Source organism: Lynx canadensis, chromosome D2, assembly GCF_007474595.2.
Source record: "Lynx canadensis isolate LIC74 chromosome D2, mLynCan4.pri.v2, whole genome shotgun sequence".
NCBI lineage: Eukaryota > Metazoa > Chordata > Mammalia > Carnivora > Felidae > Lynx > Lynx canadensis.
In genome coordinates this window covers 58,462,631-58,481,432 of record NC_044313.2, presented here as the reverse complement: position 1 = coordinate 58,481,432, position 18,802 = coordinate 58,462,631, and the positions used below count along the sequence as shown (strand labels likewise).

Below are 18,802 nucleotides of genomic sequence, written 5' to 3'. Positions count from 1 at the left end.
ATACATTCATGTGTAAACTCACAAGATAGCCAAGGAAAGATATGCAATAAATGATGCCTCTGAGATGAATAATGGGGGGAAAGGGATTGAGGAGTGGGGGGTGGTGGGGAAGGAGACCACAATTCTGTTATTGATTATCAAGTTTTAACACATGATAACAAGGCGCCTGGCTGGCTCAGTCAGTAGAGCATGCAACTCTTGACCTCAGGGTTGTGGAGTCAAGCCTCACATTGGGTGCAGAACTTTCTAAAAAAGAGAGAGAGAGAGAGAGAGAGATTTAACACATAACAATATAGTAGGAATAGTAACTAACACACATAGTGCTTACTATGTGCCAGGCATATTCTAAATACATTACATACTTTAAACTAATTTGACATACTCCTGTTAAACTATTTCACAAGATTATTAGCTACTTGAGAGCATAAATATGACTTAAGCATTTTTATATCCTACACAAATGCTAGTACAATATCACATAATAATGTTCTGAAGAAATATGTGTCTCATTCATTCGTTCAATATCAAATGTGAGAGAAACAAACTATCTTCACCATTTAGAGCTGACCTAAGAGCTTACTAACTTTTATGTAAAATTATCTTTTCATAATCAATTTGCTACGTCATAAAGTTAAGCCGTAATCCAAAAATAAATGACTCTGAAAATGTGGTGTTATACATATGTGCAACTGTGGTTATTCCAAACACCCTGGACAATTCAAACAAATTATTGAAGAATTTCCTTTTACTTTTCATTCAAAGAGAAAAACTATATTATCAAAACACAGTCCCCTCCCTTTTTAAACCTTGACTTCAGGAAAGTATTTAAGTGTTTAAGAATAGACAGTCTTCTGGAGGCACCTGGGTGGCTCAGTCAGTTAAGCATCCAACTTTGGCTCAGGTCATGATCTCATGGCTTGTGGCTTTGAGCCCCGCATTGGGCTGTATGCTGACAGCTCAGAGCCTGGTGCCTGCTTCAGATTCTGTGTCTTCCTCTCTCTCTGCCCCTTCCCCACTCACATTCTCTCTCTCTCTCTCTCTCTCTCTCTCTCTCTCTCTCTCTCTCTCTTAAAATTAAATAAACATTTTAAAAAAATTTAATAAAATAAAGAATAGGGGTGTCTGGGTGGCTCAGTCGGTTAAGCATCTGACTTTGGCTCAGGTCATGATCTCATAGTTTGAGTCTGAGTACTGCTTTGGGTGAGCCCTGCTTCCCTCTCTGCAATGCAATTCTCTCTCCTTCTCTCTCTGCCTCTTGCTCACTTGCTCCATCTCTCTCAAAGCAAAACAAAACAAACAAACAAATCATAAAAGAAAAAGAATAAAATGTCTCCTACTAAGTTATATGGGATCCAGTATATAAAGTGCTTATGTCAGGCCTGACCCATCATAAACCCACATTCAAATGGAGCTATTTCTCATTTCTTATTTGGAGGTTTCAGGCCATCATGGGAGAGAAAATAAGAGCTGGTCTCAATCTTGTCAACAACGGGGAAGTGCATCTGTACAAAAAATGAAGTGGACCATACGAATGGGAGTAGCTTTCCTATTGACAAGTCACTAAAAGTTATCAATGCTGTAAATGGGCCTTTGTTCTGGTAGAAAAAAGAAAAAAAATTAAACCCTGATGTTTAGGTTCAAAACTTCTCTTATTCAATGTAGTTATTTATTTGAGTGCCCATGTGGGCCACACAGGCATTATGACAGGCAATTGTAGTCCAAAAGCTCATTTTATTAACTTTACATGCTCTATTTTTTGTCAATGGGATATAAGTGGTGAGCTGCTAAGCTGCTAAGGCTGCTAAGCCAACCAGCACCCCTGGCCCAAGCTCTGCACTGTGGCCTGGTGCTCTCTGACCATTTCTTGACTCCTGCCAGACCCAGTTGTCCCCCTACCCGGCCTCCCCTGAAACCCCCAGCTCTGTGAAGAGTCTCATGCCCAGTCTGGCTAAGCTTGAGATTCATTCCTCCTCCTGCCAACACCCACACAATTAAAAGGTCCTTAATCTTTTAATGTTCTTTGAATAAACACTTTATTTTCCAATAAAATTAAAAATAAGCCTTAAAAATATACTTTGTTGGGGCTCCTCAGTCAGTTGGGAGTCCAACTCTTGATTTCCACTCAGGTCATGATCTCACTGTGTTGCAGGATCTTTTGCCACAATACCCAGGATTCATTGTCTCACAGCTTCAAAGAATGAAGAGGCGGACACAAAATGAGCAGTAGGCAAAGGTTTATTAGAATATAAGATTAGAAAGGAAGAATAGTAGGAAAGCTCTCTTTACAGAAAGGGGACATTCAAAAGTAAATGCCCACGGACTACAGGCAAGGTCCTTGTTTTATAAGGTTCTGGTCAGCCCTCCCCATCCCTTCTCCCTTGTTCCTTCTACCCTTATTGGCTTGATACCTCTAGGTGCTGGGTTGCCCATTCCCGACTGGCTCCTTTCCATTGTATGAGGGGTGGTCTATGGCCATACTTAGGTCTTTTGTCAAATTCCTGAGGGGAAACCTGAGGGGGAGTAGGTGGGGTCTGTTACATTAAGAGGAACCTTACACCTGAGGGGGTTTGCTGTGGTCAGACACTCCCAGCATTGTTCCAAAATAGGTGTTTTTCCCTGCCCAGGAACCTCAGGCCCTAATCTTTCCCTCTGTGGCTACTGAATCCTATCTTCTGTATCAACAGTTCGTGGGATCAAATCCCGAGTTCAGGCTCCGCAGAGCCTGCTTGGGATGCTCTCTCCCTCTCTCTCTGCCCCTCCCTCACGTGGAATCTCTCTCCCTATTTTCTCTCTCTCTCATAATAAATAAACATTTTTTTAAACTACTTTTGTTTTGGGGCACCTGGGTGGCTCAGTCAGTTAGGCCTCCGACTTCGGCTCAGGTCATAATCTCACTGTTTGTGAGTTCGAGCCCTGCATTGGGCTCTGTGCCGACAGCTCAGAGCCTGGAGCCTGCTTCGGATTCTGTGTCTCCTTCTCCTTCTGCCCCTCCCCTGCTTGTGCTCTGTCTCTGTCTCTCAAAAATAAATAAATGTAATAAAAAAATTTTTTTTTCACTTTTTTTTTTATTTTATTTTTTTTATTTTATTATTTTTTTTTTATGAAATTTATTGACAAATTGGTTTCCATACAACACCCAGTGCTCATCCCAAAAGGTGCCCTCCTCAATACTAAAAAAATTTTTTAATACTTCTGTTTTGTTTTGTTTTGTTTTGTTTGTTTGTTTGTTTTTTTCTTTTGACAGAGAGAGCATGCACAAGCAGGAGAAGGGCAGAGGGAGAGGGAGAGAGAGAATCAAGCAGGATCCATGCCCGGCACAGAGCCCAACTTGGGGCTCCATCTCACTACTGTGAGATCATGATCTGAGCCAAAATCAAGAGTTGGACACTCAACTAACTGGGCCACCCAGACACCCCTATATTTGTTTTTTAAAAAAAGTTTTCTTCTGTTATGGACTAAATTGTATTCCCCCCAAAACCTGTATGTTGAGGTCCTAATCCCCACTGCCTTAGAATATAACCTTATTTGGAGATAAGGTCTTTAAAGAGTTGAAATTTGTTAAAAGGAAGCTGTTAGGGTGGAGCCCTAATCCAATATGACTGGCATCCTCAAAAGAGGAAGCAGAGATACCAGGGATGTGTGTTCACAGAGGAAGGTCATGTGAGGACACCTGGAGAAGGCATCAGCCAAGAAGAGAGGCCTCAGAAAAAAATCAAACCTGCAGACACCTTGATGTTTGACATCTAGCCTCCAGAACTATGAGATATGTTGTTTAAGCCACTCAGTCTGTGGTATGTTGTTATGGCAGCCCTTGTAAACTAATACAGTCTACTATGATACTATTTCATAAAAGGAAGCACATTTTAAACCACAAAGGACATAATTTCTGAATTATGTGGCTTTAATTTAAAAAAAAAAAAAAACTTCCTGGGGCACATGGGTGGCTCAGTCAGTCAAACATCCAACTCTAGGTTTCGGCTCAGGTCATGATCTCATGATTTTGTGAGTTCAAGCCTCAAGTTGGACTCTGCACTGTCAGTGCGGTGGGATTCTGTCTTCCTCTCTCTGCCCCTACCCCACTCATGCTGTCTCTGTTTCTCTCGAAATAAATAAATAAACTTAAAAAAAAATTTTTTTAAACTTCCTATATTCTTTTTTTTTTCTGTCATTTTGCTACAGACCAGTGACAGCTCTAGTGTACTCTAAAATTGTTTTTCTTCTTAATTTTTCATTCACTTGTTTGCAAACTAAAAACTAACCATAGACTACACATGACCATCAACAATCCCAATCTAAAAAGGATATGTCACCTAACAGACCCATTCACATTGTTAGAACATAATTTATAAATGTATCACTTGCTGTATAACAAAAGAAATCTTGTAAAGCATATTTCCTCAAATAAATAATAACCTTTTAAATTTACAATTATTAAAATTAAAATAGAAATATCTAATCAAATTATTTTCAAAATACTGTTGAATTATAAATTCATCATGAATTTTGGGAAAATTATTTATTTTGCTCTGTGGAGTCTAGACATTTCATTTAAAGTCAAGAGTCAGAAAACATTTCCTTTTTTAAAAATAAATTTTATTTATATTTTATTTTGAGAGAGAGAGTGAGCAGGGGAGGGGCAGAGACAGAGGGAAAGAGAATCTTAAGCAGACTCCACGACCCTGAGATCATGACCTGAGACAAAGTCAAGAGTTGTTTGCTTAACCAACAGATCCACCCAGGTGCCCCAAGAGTCAGAAAGCATTTCTTGTACATACAGCACTAATAGGGATGGTGGTATATTAGTGAATTATTTAAATACAGAGATATCTTTTTAAAATAGATTTTCTACAACATTAACAGGAAGATTCACAACAAGCTACTTTGGATCTAAGAGCCTTAATCTATTCAAATATTGAAAGAGACTAGTCTGAAAATGTTCTCATTTAAAACACACATTTTGTTAGAAGGGGTTCAAGGATGGAGGAATCAATCGGTACTGAGCAATTCACAAACATGACGGAGAAACATAACGTTTTTAAGATTCAAACAAAGACTTGTTGGCAGCACGGGAGATGGTCTTGCTCTCTCTCTCTCCTACCGAGCACTTTTCATATTTCATAATTTCTGAATTTCCTCAGGAGTTCTGAGGGAGCGTCCCCAGACCAGCGGAAACGAAGGTGCCAAGAGTTCACATCTGAAAAGACTTTAAAGCACAGAAAAGAAGATTTTAAAATCAGAGAAGTAGGAATAGAAAACCCACAGGGTCATAGTAAAACAGCTTGCTGATAAGATTTCACTGCAATAAATAAAATGCAAGGGTAAGTGTTTAATATGAATTATTAGTATCTTACAGAAACAGATTATCTTTCCTTTATTTTTTTTGCATTTATTTATTTATTTGAGAGTTGAGACAGAGAGACAGTACAAGTGGGAGAGGGGCAGATAGAGGGAGACCGAATCTGAGCTCTGTGCTCACAGTGCTGAGCCCAATTCGGGGCTCAAACCCATGAATCATGAGATCATGACCCGAGATGAAATCAAGAATTGGCTGCTTAATTGACTGAATCATCCAGGCACCCCTGAAATGGATTATCTTAAGCAGACTTTTGAATTCTTTTTTCCCTCCCCACACACTTTTATTTGGCTTGGTTCATCCACTCATTTCTTCATTTGCTATAGAAATATTTATTTAGCACCTGTTACATATTGCCAGGCTCTATGCTGGGTACTGTGAGACTCCAGTACATATCTCCTGGCGGTGGTAATAAAAAATCCAGAAAATTATTAATGTGGCAAAATATATCGAGGGAGGGGTGCCTGGGTGGCTCAATCAGTTAAGCAGCTGACTCTTGATTTCAGCTCAGATCATTATCTCACGGTTGGGATCTCTGGTTGGGATTCTCTCTCTCCCTCTTCTCTCTGCCCCTCCCTTCTTCTCTCAAAATAAATAAATAAACATATATATATATATATATATATATATATATATATGGAGGGAAACACAGGAGAATGGGAGACCAGAGAAAGGCATTCAGTGTGGACTAAGTAGAACAAAGTTAGAGTGAGAGAAGACTTCTGGAATTCACATTCAAAGTAACCATGATTTGGGGCGCCTGGGTGGTTCAGTCGGTTGAGCGTCCGACTTTGGCTCAGGTCATGATCTCACAGTCCGTGGATTCGAGCCCCACATCAGGCTCTGTGCTGACAGCTCAGAGCCTGGAGCCTGCTTCAGATTCTGTGTCTCCTTCTCTCTCTGCGCTCACCCCCCCACCCCGCTCACACTTTGTCTCACTCTGTTTCTCAAAAATAAATAAATGTAAAAAAAAATTTTTTTTTAAACAAAATAACCATGAGTAGGAATTAGCTAGAGCAAGGTGTCTCTCAATCTTCCATATGCATGGTAATTATCTGGGGATCTTGTTATATTGAAGATTCTGATTCCAGGTGTCTGGGGTGGAGCCTGATTCGGGATTTCTGAGGAACTACCTTCTCTGACAACTTGATCCAAAACAGTACCCAGCCCCTACCTCCATCCCTCCCTGTCCCTTTATGCTGCTTATTTTTCTATAAAAGTCTTTGTGAATATCTGATACTAAATATTCATTTATTTATATATCATATATAGGAGACCCCACCAAAAGAAAAAAAGAAAATTGTCTGTGGATCACAAAAAGTAATGGTAAAATGAATAGATCCCAGATTTCTTTTTCCCCTATTTTTATTTTTATTTATTTTAACATTTTATTTATTTTTTTTTATGGGGCACCTGGGTGGCTCAGTCCGTTAAGCGTCCAACTTTAGCTCAGGTCATGATCTCACAGTTCATGGGTTTCAGCCCTGCATCAAACTCTGTGCTGACAGCTCAGAGCCTGGAGCCTGCTTCGGATTCTGTCTTCCTCTCAATCTGCCCCTCCCCACACATGCTTGTTCTCTCTCTCTCTCTCTCTCTCTCTCTCTCTCTCTCTCTCTCTCTCTCCCTCAAAAATAAATAAAACATTTAAAAATTGTTTAATACAATTGTATTTATTTTTGAATTGGTGGTATATTCACATGGCTAAAGTTCAAAAAGCACAAAGATTACATAACCTTCAAAAGTCTTCCACCCTCCACTCTGATGTTCCTAATAGACAAAGTTCTTACCAATTGCCTACATATCTTTCCAGAGATCGTCGAGGTATATTCAAGCAAATACATGCATACAATCTCCAACATCACCGCCCTACTCCTTCTTTAACCTAAATGCTAACATACAGTCTACTATTCTGCATTTTGACTTTTTGTTTCTAACATATCTTGATGATTGTTTTTTATCAGTATATGGAGAGCTTTCTCATTCTAACAGTGGAGGGGTATTTTATTCTGTGACATACAAAAACGCAACCCTACTGAGGGGCATTTATTTGCGATTCTGCAGTGAATAACAGTACACATGTCATTTTGCACATGGGTGATCTGTAGGATAAAATTTGTAGAACTGGGATTACTGGGTCAAAGTCATCATGCATCTGTAGTTTTAATAGACATTGCCAAACAGTTCTCCATCAAGTTTCACCCAGCAGCAGCTGATTTTCCTACACCTTCATTAACACCATGTGAACAAACTCAGTAACTTTTGCTAGGCTCTTGCGTACAAAAAGTGCAGTTTTAATTTGCCTTTCTCTTACTATGAATGAGTTTAGGCATCTTTTCATATGTTCCAAGGCTATTTGTATTTTCTGTTCTATGAAATGTTCATTTCCTTTCTTTCCTTTTTTTTTTTTTTTTGATTTTTATTTATTTTTTTATTTTATTTATTTATTTATTTATTTATTTATTTTTTGAGAGAGAGAGAGAGAGAGAGAGGGTGCAAGTGAGCAAGAGGCAGAGAGAGAGAGAAAATCCCACGAGGGACAGAGAGAAAGAAGAGGGGCTAACCCAAAGCGGGGCTTGTGTTCACCGGAAGCAGGGCACAAGCTGACCGATGTGGGACTCAAGCTCACAAACTGCCAGATCATGACCTGAGCTGAAGTCAGATGCTTAACGACTGAGCCACCCAGGGGCACACACACCCCTTCTTTTTTTACTAGATGGTTGATCTTATGTCTCACTGATTCATAAAAGTGTACATTAAGAGAAGTTACCGTTTCACGAATTATGTTGAGATTAAACCTCTTTTCATATGTTGAAGAGCCGCTATATTTTCTCTACTGAACTGTTTATATAGTTTCCTTCCCTTTTTCTTTTGGGTTCTTTTGGATCATTTTCTTTTTGATCTGTAGAGTCGACTTTTGAATTCTTATCAACAAGAATTAGTTTATATGGATGAAAGAAACTCATGTGCTTAAATGCTTATTAATAAAAGGATATTTCTAGAAACCTTCAGTGGTGGGAATTTTGGCAATTCACTAGCATGGAAATTGGAAACAACTTCCAAACAGCTGCCAAAAGTAAAAGGTCAATGGTAAAGGATCTCTGGAAATACGAATAATTTACTCCCTGAAAGTAAGATTATTTTTAATTCTAATAAGCAACTTTGCTGAACACTAGAAAAAAGGCCTTTTTCCTTTTCTATTGATGGGAGTGTAAATTGGTAAAAATCTTTTGGTAAGCAATTTGGCAAAATTTCTCAAACTAATTAAAATGTGTATATCTAATAATTCTACTTCTAGAAGTTTATCCTAAGGAAATAATCACAGATGTGTTCAAGGGTTTAACTATAAGGATATTTGTCGTGACACCATTTATAAATTTTTTTAATCAAGAAACAATCTAAATCTCCAGCAATAGAAAGTTGTTTAAAAGCCTTTTATATTGGCATTAACAATTTTTTTTTAATATTTATGGTCATAGAAAAATGCTCATAACATATTGCTAACTGACAGGTATTTAAAAAATAATGTATATAGTATGATCTCATTCCTAAATTCATTATTACATGGATATTTATGTAAAAATTTTTGAAAATCTATAAGGAATTATTCCTCAGTGTTAATAGTTATCCCTGGATAGTTGGAATACATGTGATTTTCATTTTTGACACTTTTTAAAAAAATCTGTATTTTCTTATTGTTCTGCAATGGACACATATTCCTTATGTCTTTTTTTATGTTTATAATATTGCCCATGAAAAAACAGGTTCCAAAATAATATACAAAATGTTTCCATTTATATTTTAAAATACTATCTAAATATCTTGTCAGAAAAATATACACAGGACAGTTGACATTGGTTGTCCCAAGAAAACGATCTGTTTGCACTTTCTTTAGAATTCTCAGACAAAACAAATTTAAGAATTCTCCTATAGGGGGGTGCCTGGGTGGCTCAGTCACTTAAGCGTCCCACTCCATTTCTGCTCAGGTCGTGATCTCGGGGCTCATGGGTTCAAGCCCTGCACTGGACTCTGAGCTGACAGCGAGAAGCCTGCTTGGGATTTCTCTCTCTCTCTCTCTCTTTCTCTGCCCTCCCTCTGTTCACACTCTTTCTCTGTCAAATAAAGAAACAATAAAATAAATAAATAAACATTAAAAAAATAATTCCTCTTGGGAAAAAAGCAAAAGAAAATTTCTGACAACCTATAATTGAAATACACACATAAAATATATATAGTATGATCCTTAGTTTTAGGTATACTAATATATATACATATATACCAAAAGACCAATAATAGATATATCCCTAGGTGCCAATATTAGAAGTTGTATTTTCTACCTTTTGTTTGACCATATTTCTCACATTTCTACTGTAAATACTTGTTATTTTATAGTTTGAAAAAGTGTTTTCTAGTTTGGTTTCCAATAGAAATAGACCCCTCAGACAAGAATTTGAATGCAAGTGGATAATTTGAAAGGTGATTCAAAGAGACCCTGGTAGGAAAGTAGAGAAAGGAACCAAGTTTATAAAAGGTACATTATCAGGCAAGTTGCCACCCTGGGCAACTGGGGCTTGATTACGATGGGGACCCCTGGAAGACAGTATAAAAACCCCTAAGAGTTATCCAGTTAGACAAGTAAAGAAGTTTCCCACTCACATTCATCAGTGTCTGATGGCTACATCCAGAGGGTGTTTATTCCCTGGCACTTACTGCCAAGCCAGTTCAAGTGCCAGAGAAAGCCCTCTGATAGAGACCATAGAATTGGCAATGAGAAATTAGATGCCCAGAAAATATGGCAGCACACCAACAGCATTGGCTACATATGATCCTTTTTTCTAACTCCAGAATGCTACACAAACTATTTGATTCTAGATTTGCATTTATCAGAAGCCATATTTATTGTATATTTACATGGAAAGAAAAGAAAAGTGAGGTTGTGTCACGCACCAGTTTTCAGAGGCTGTGCTCCATATTTTACTGGTTGCAGTGAAGAGTCAGAATAACATGGGGACTATTTGAGGGCTGCTGATCACAGAAGAGGCATCAAAAAGCAAACTCCAAAGTAAATATCAACCACTGCTTGAGGAAATTAACAAATATGCTTAAGAGGTATGTGAGAAACCACTCAGGACTCACTAAAGCTGACATGAATAGCATTTCTTAAATGCTGATGTTAATAAAAATTTACACTACAGTAAAACAAAGTTACAAATAATCATACAACTGCACTTTGATATATCAAACTCCAGCTTTAGGGTGCTACTCAGAACAGCCAATAACCTCTTAAACAGCATCAAGAAAATACTGGCAAATGCAGCCTTTAGTAAAATTTCATAATTCTTATTCTCCAACAACAGCTTCTCAGAAAAATGATCCTCCTCTCATGGCCCCCACCTTCATTCCTCAAGCCACAGTAAAAGGATACACTTCATCATGTGAAGGCATCAAAACTGACATCACACTGTATTGTGCACTTGAAACTAATATTGTATGTTAAGTATAATGGAAATTAAAAATAATAATAATAAAATAGCCAAAACAAACCACACCACACCTGACATCACAAGTCATCCTGAATAAATTATGATATATCTATACTGTGGAATATTTATCTCCTGTTCAAAAGAATGCGTTAATTCTAAATGCAAGGCTTAAGGAGAAGTCCCATAATAATAAAAGCTGACACCAAAAAGAGCACATCACAATTTATCTTGAATAAATTATGATATATCTATACTGTGAAATATGTATCTGCTGTTCAAAAGAATGAGTTAATTCTAAATGTAAGGTCTAAGGAGACGTCCCGAAATAATAAAAGCTAACACCAAAAACAGCACCTACCATGTACCTGGTCTAAATATTTTACATAGATTTTTTACTACTCAAAAAAACCTTATGAGTAAACACTAATGTTTTGACCATATAGATAAGAAAACACAGATAAAGAAAGGTTAATTTGCTTGCCCAAGTTCACAAAACTCATCAGTGGAAAAGCTGGGATCCGGTTCCAGAGCTTGTACTCTTAGGCTCTGTGTAACATAGAGAAATGGGCACAGTGTAATGCCATTTTTTTAAGTTTATTTTTATTTATTTTGAGAGACAGCAAGCAGGGGAGGGGCAGAGAGAGAGGGAGACAGAATCCCAAGCAGGCTCCGCACTGTCAGCACAGAGCCTGGTGTGGGGTTCGAACTCACAAACCACGAGATCATGACCTGAGCCAAAGTCAAGAGTCCCACACTTAACCTACTGAATCACCCAGATGCCCCTCATTCTTTGTTTTTAAAACCCTCATACGTGAAGGCATATTTGTATACGCTTGAGAATAATGTGGAAGGAGACACACCTGGGCATCTGCATTGGTTACTTCAGGAAACAAAAACACAGAAGGATGGGAGCCTGGGGGAGACACTAAGTCATTGTTTATATATGATTCTTTGAATTTTCTAATGACAAGCTGGTATTACTTTGGGGTTTTTAAATATCTAAATAGTTTTCAGAGGAAGAGAAAATTTCGCTGCATCTTATGAGAGGGATTCAAGTGGGGCTTCAGCCTCCTGCCTGAGTGTCTGAGGTGATAAAGTGCCCCTCCCCCCCCACTCCAGTGATGGTGAACTCAGACTAGGTCTGAATCTGAAACAGGAAGTCACAGGGCAGCCCCAGGGGTTCAAGAAGCACAGATCTGAACATTCCAGGGCTGAATAGTGAAACATTTGCATGTTTTGCCTGTGTGTGACTGTGGGTAGGTGTTTGTATGTGTGTATTTGCTTAAAACACTGTTTTTCTGAAATTCGGGCTTCTGCTTTGATGAATTTGTTACATTATAACCCAGTTATGAGGCTGATGCAATCAATTTGCAGAGTCCACAAAAGGATATCTTGAGTAACCAGCAGAGACACCTGAATCACACCCTAAGAATCTTTATTCTAGCAGGTAATGAGCACATAGAAGTCTCCCCAAAGAGAGTTTTCAAGTGACTATTTCTACAAAGACTCTAATTTACCACAAGCTATCTAATTATCTTCTTTTATAAGTAAGGATTCAAGATTCAAGGACCTTCAGGAGCCTCTAGTTTAAATTCTAATGAGATACTGTATCACAACCTTGAGAATCAAGAATTCGGAGGACAGTGACAGTGCATGTTTATAACGCACCTATACAAGATAAACACGGTGGCTAGACAGACAAAGAAAAGATAATAGTTGACATTAACCCAAGACCTGCTTGCTAGGTGAATCAGTGTGCTAAGCATTTTACATGGATCTCCTAATTTAATCCTCATGATAGCTCTGTGAGAAGGTATCACTATGATCTTGAGTTTATAGATTTGGAAACTGAAATCTAGAGAAGTTAAGTAACTTTTACCAAGAAATACAGATAATAAGTAGTAGAGCTAAGATGTGAGCCTAGGTAGTATAGCTTGCGAGTTTAGCTTCTGTAATACCCTGCTTCAGTGAATCTATCTATCATTCAGAAGTACATACAGATAAGGTCTCTTCTCTGGACAGTGCAATGCCTTAGAAACAGACACTGAAGTCAAACTGTCTTAGTTCAGACCCCTTCCCTGCTATATACAAGCTGTATAGCTTTGAAAAAAGCTCTCAACCTCCCTGGACTTCAGTTTCCTTTCCGTAAAATGAGAATAATGTTGGTACCAACCTCACAGGCTTGTAGAGGATTAAATAAATTAATGTCCATAGACTTAATATTAAACAAGATAATACATGTAATGTATGTAAAGAACATTCCTGTTCATAGTAAACACTCAATAAATGGCAGTGTTATATCAGTCACTCCCAGAAATGCCTCACATTTTCCCTTGAAAGGGATGTGTTGAGGAATGTGTCTTCCAGTTTCTGTGTCAATGCTAAGTAAGTATATTTTAAGGTGATAAAGCAACCCTTAAATCTGGCACTACTGTTTACTTGGAAAAGGTTGAGAATAAATACAGTATAAACCAAGCTCTTTAATTTCAGACCTTTCTTGGTCTGCAAAGCTACATGATTTGACTTACTTGGAGAATCCAGATTTTGCGGGGAGAATGACTTCTCCAAGGAGTTGGATTCTTTCTGCTCCATTTTCTCTGTGGTTGAACCCAGCTTCTCTTTCTTCATTTCTCTTTGCTTGTTCCATTCCTCATTTTCAATCTGGTTGATATGAACCTGGTCAGATTCTTCCAGCATCAGATCTTTTTTACCTCTGACAGCCCAGTGCATTGACTACATTAGTTAAAAGTAAACACATAATATAAAATCAATATTATATAGCATTCTATATTTAAAGTTCAATGTGTGGTAAAACCCGACCTACTATTACAGTGCTGATTGTTAGATTTGACTATTAACCAGATATTAATCAGTTAACCCAGGTATTAATTAATTAATCCTCACTAATTTGAAAGACTAATGATATAAGGAGATATCCAAACCATGGCAAAGAGCAAAGGGACCTGCATCAGAGAGATTTAAAAAATGAGACATTTCCACTGAAAGTTAAACATAGAATTACCATATGACTCAGTGATTCCATTCCTAGGCATATACTCAAAAGAACTGAAAAGAGGTGTTCAAAGAAAAACTTACTAACGTTCAAAGCAGCACTATTCACAACAGACAAAAGATATAAACAACCCAAATGTCCATCAGTTCATGAGTGGATAGACAAAAATGTGTTATAGCCATAATACAATGGAATATGATTTGGCCATGAAAAAGGAATTAAGTACTACAGGGTGGATAAACCTTGAAAACATTATACTAAGTAAAAAAAAGGCCAACCACAAAAAGCCATATATTGTATGATTCCACTTGTAAGAAATATCCAGAATAGACAAATCCTTGTAGATAGACAGCTTATTAATGCTTACCAGGAACTGGGAGAAGGGGCATAAGAAATGATTGCTAACAGATACAGGGTTTCCTTTTGGGATGATGAAAAAGTTCTGGAACTAGGTCGTGATGATGTATGAACAACATTGTGAATGTACTTAATGATGTACACTTTAAAATGGTTAAAATAGGGGCGCCTAGGTGGCTCAGTTGGTTGAGCATCCGACTTCAGCTCAGGTCGTGATCACTGTTTCCGAGTTCGAGCCCCACATCAGCGGGCTCTGTGCTGACAGCTCAGAGTCTACAGCCTGCTTCAGATTCTGTGTCTCCCTCTCTGTTTCTGCTCCTCCCCCACTTGTGTGTGCACTCTCTCTCTCTCCCACTCTCTCTCTCAAAAATAAACATTAAAAAAATTTTTTTAATGGTTAAAATAGGGGCACCTGGTCACCTCAGTCGGTTAAGCATTCAACTCTTGGTTTCAGCTCAGATCATTATCTCGCAGCTCATGAGTTTGAGTCCCATGTCTGACTCCATGCTGACAGCATGGAGCCTGCTTGGGATTCTCTCTCTCCCTCTCTCTCTCTTTCTGCCCTTACCCTGCTTGTGCTCTCTCTCATTCTCAAAATAAATTAAAAAACTAACTAAATAAACCAAACAAAGGTAAGAAACAGAGTTACTTTCCCCCATTCACTCTATTGTAGTATCTTTTTAAATGTTGTGTCCTCTACATGTATTTCCTATTAAAACATTTAAAATTGGGAAGATGGGTGGATGAATGGAAGGATGAATAAATGAATTCAAAGTGAGAAAGAAAAATTGAGTTTGCTGTGTCAAGAATATTTCAAGTAGAATAACTAACCCTGGCATTAACCAAAATAATAACCATAACTGTTTCTTGAAACCTCATTTGGATATTATGGGACCCTATTCCTGAAGCACTCCTGAACAGTATCTTACTACTTGTGTTACTCAAAAACCCAAGGAAAACCCATAAGCCACATATTTAAGCAAGTTTAAAACCCAGAATAAAGTTTTTTCCTGATTCCTGATATCCAGGATATTGTTTTCCTGACAGAAAGAAAAAAAAAAGCGAAACACAGAAATCAAAACAAAACAAACTTTTCTGAAGTTCAAGGCCTATGAGAACCATGCCAGGAACTACAGAAGGGGCCGCTGCCATGCTGTACTTGTGCGCGTGATTCAAGGGGCGGCATACTTTTCATCTTCAGCACACTTCTGAAAGTCGTTTTTTTTCAATGTTTATTTAGTTTTAAGAGAGTGAGAGAGAGCGCATGCACATGCAAGCAGGAGAGGGGCAGAGAGAGGGGGGCAGAGGATCCAAAGCAAGCTCTGTGCTGACAGCAGAGAGCTCAATGTGGGGTTCAAACTCACGAACTGTGAGATCACGACCTGAGCTGAAGTCTGACACTTAACCAAATGAGCCACCCAGGCACGCCTATCTGAACTATCTTAAAATACTGGGGTTGCCAACTTCTACCTGCGGGCACCATTTTATTTACCAGTTTTTTTTTTTTACTTTCTTTTATGTTTTAAATTTTATTTTTGAGAGAGAGAGAGAGAGAGACAGAGCACAAGTTGGGGAGGGACAAAGAGAGGGACAGAGCCCGAAGCAGGCTTCAGGCTCCGAGCTGTCAGCAGAGCCTGACGTGGGGCTCAAACTCACAGATGGTGAGATCATGACCTGAGCCAAAGTCAGACGCTCAACAGACTGAGCGACCCAAGCTTTCCTTATTTACCAGTTTAAACAAAGCAACATAGGAAGGAAGCTCTGAGTATTGCATGGGGATGTGACCAGCTTGGTTCGCCCAGGCAAACGCTGCTAGGCAGGGGCCAGGGGTTCATCAGAGCAACAGCTTCTTAAAAGAGCTTGGAGAGATACCACAATTTCTTATCTCCTCTCTCAGGAGCACTAACATTGACCTCCCAGGAAGGAGCCGGGAGAAGCACCTCAACAAGAAGAAAGGGAAAGTGCAAAGGGGTAAAATGCCTTCTTGGGACCTTTTTATTTATTTATTTATTTATTTATTTATTTATTTATTTATTTTTAAGGAAACTCTGTGCCCAACATGGGGCTTCAACCCATAACTCTGAGATCAAGTGTCGCATGCTATACGGATTGAGCTAGCCAGACGCCCCCCTTCTTGGAATCTTTTAGATAAATCTGTTCATCACAACTTTTTGATACAATTGGGAGTATTGATGGCATGGTGTTAATGAATAATAGGCCACAATGGTCATTAGTGGTCATTAATAGCATGATCTCAACTCTATTAAAAGGTAAATATATATATATCCAAATATAGATACATAAATATATGTATATTCATATGCATATACATAAAATATAGTTACAGATATAGATATATAGACAGACTGGAGGGCAGCATAAGTTTGCATATAATCTCTGCTTTTGTATAATGTTCAATTAGAACAGACTGCCTTCTAAACTGGCTCAGAAGGTGCTGAATTGCACACTGTTTCCCATCTGATGGAGGATAGCCTAGCCACCCAGGCATAATAGGAAGCTTCCCTAGTAGTCTGTAGCCAGCTGGACTCACCACAAGGGCACCGCGCTGAGCCCAGGAACCCAGAAACAATCAGTAGACAAATAGACCCACGTGAGGGTAACTGGCAGTCCCAACAAGCTCTCCCAGAAGTAATCAATTTGTCAAACAATCAATTCACTAAAAATCTGTTTCCATTAACTCTTTATAAAATGTATAGCAATGGATATGACAGGACAGTTACAACAGTTTATAAGAATTTTTCCCAGCACTTTATTTTGATTGTAGCTTTGCTGCAACCATTTTCCCACAGCCACTCTAAAGCCATTCTGCCATGTATTTCAGAACTAGAGGGAGAACCATTCATATCCTGGATTCCTTGGGGTAAAACCATTTAGCATCACAGCAGTGAATTTCCCTAAGATCCTTTGAGTTAGAAAGGTCTCTGTTTTCAGATTACCCCAAGACCCAAAGGCTGGGATAACTGAAGACCTCTCCCCATATCCCTTTATTTAAAACCCATATCGAGGCACCTGGGTGGCGCAGTCGGTTAAGCATCTGACTCTTGATTTCGACTCAAGTCATGATCTCACAGTTTGTGGAATAGACCCCTGCACCAGGCTCTGTGGTGACAGTGTGGAGGCTGCTTGGGATTCTCTCCCTCCCTCTCTCTCTGCCTCATGCACACGTACACTCTCTCAAAATAAATAAACATTAAGAAAAATAAAAACAAAAAATAAAATACAATATTATATTATATTGTAAGACTTCAAACAGTCCGTAGTTAACCTAAATTCAAGGCAGAAATGACATGTTTGGAGACAGAAAATTAGCATTTAAAGGAAAGACATTGGCAATATAAAGGAGAAATTTGGAGAAAAGTTTTTGAAAAATCCACAGCTAATTTGATATTAGTGGTTAAAATTAAATAACAGAGTTCAGTAGATCATCAAAAAAAGAAAAAAAAGCACATTGTAAATCAAAGCGTATTAGCATAGCAAGGGTCACTAATTCAATTGCAGTTACAACGTGTCATACTCAGGAGAATGGAAATATGGTTATGTGGAGATGGTGGAACAGTGTTTATTTAGTCAGTGTCAACAAGGAATTTTGGATATACACAATGGAAAGGAAAAAACTCTTATTTTTGAAGTAGTTACTATTTTTTTTAAAGAATCTAGTTATTTTGTGTATATACGCAATAATCATATGGTTAATCCTTCATAAATAATTAACCTACTTGAAACAAATCACATGAATATATTACTTATTCCAATATGAGATGAAGAAAACAGTTTACATTTTATGTAGAGTGGCTTTCAACTATATACACTTTGAGAGTTTTGCAATGTTTTCCCCATTATGTCAAAGACTCTCCCTCACTATTATAGGTCTTTTATCAGTGAAAAAACAATTTGCTTGTCTTTTTTAAATAAAAACTGTTAAGAAGGAAATCTAAATGACCGAAGGGGTGTAATTTAAGAGATGTGAATCGTTTTATAGACTAATTCTATCAAATGTCCCTAAAGACTTGCCTATAAAGTAATTTGTGTACACACACACACACACACACACACACACACACTGGAATATTACTTGGCAATCAAAAAGAATGAAATCTTGCCATTTGCAACAACATAAATGGAACTAGAGAGTATCATGTTAAGTGAAATAAGTCAGTCAGAGAAAGACAAATGCCATATTATTTTACCCATTTGTGAATTTAAGAAACAAAACAGATAAACATAGGGGAAGGGAAGGAAAAATAAAATAAGATAAAAACATAGAGGGAAGCAAACCATAAGAGACTCTTAAATACAGAGAACAAACTGAGGGTTGCTGGAGGGAAAGTTCGTGGGGGATGAACTAAATGGGTGATGGGCATTAAGGAAGACACTTGTTAGGATGAGCACTGGGTGTTATATGTAAGTGATGAATCACTTGGTTCTACTCCTGAAACCAATACTATACTTATGTTAACTAACTTGCATTTAAATAAGTAAATATACATATAATAAAGTAACTTGTGTATTTTAAGTCTCATGTCATAAAAAAGTGTCCCTATTTTAAAAAGCTGGATAATAAGTCATACTTGAGAATGT

General features: G+C 38.0%; 1 protein-coding gene across 1 annotated transcript in view; it reads right to left on the bottom strand.

Annotated features, from left to right (window-relative positions):
- Positions 1-4,653: 4,653 nt before the first annotated feature.
- The window catches only part of DNAJC12 (DnaJ heat shock protein family (Hsp40) member C12), a 35,458-nt gene continuing 21,309 nt past the window's right edge, over positions 4,654-18,802 (bottom strand). Inside the window, exons 4-5 of the mRNA XM_030335073.1 lie at positions 13,362-13,566; positions 4,654-5,203 (exon numbers count right to left, since the gene is read on the bottom strand). Coding sequence (XP_030190933.1) covers positions 5,109-5,203; positions 13,362-13,566 — 300 coding nt within the window. The 3' untranslated portion in view covers positions 4,654-5,108. The remainder of the gene's footprint in view (positions 5,204-13,361; positions 13,567-18,802) is intronic.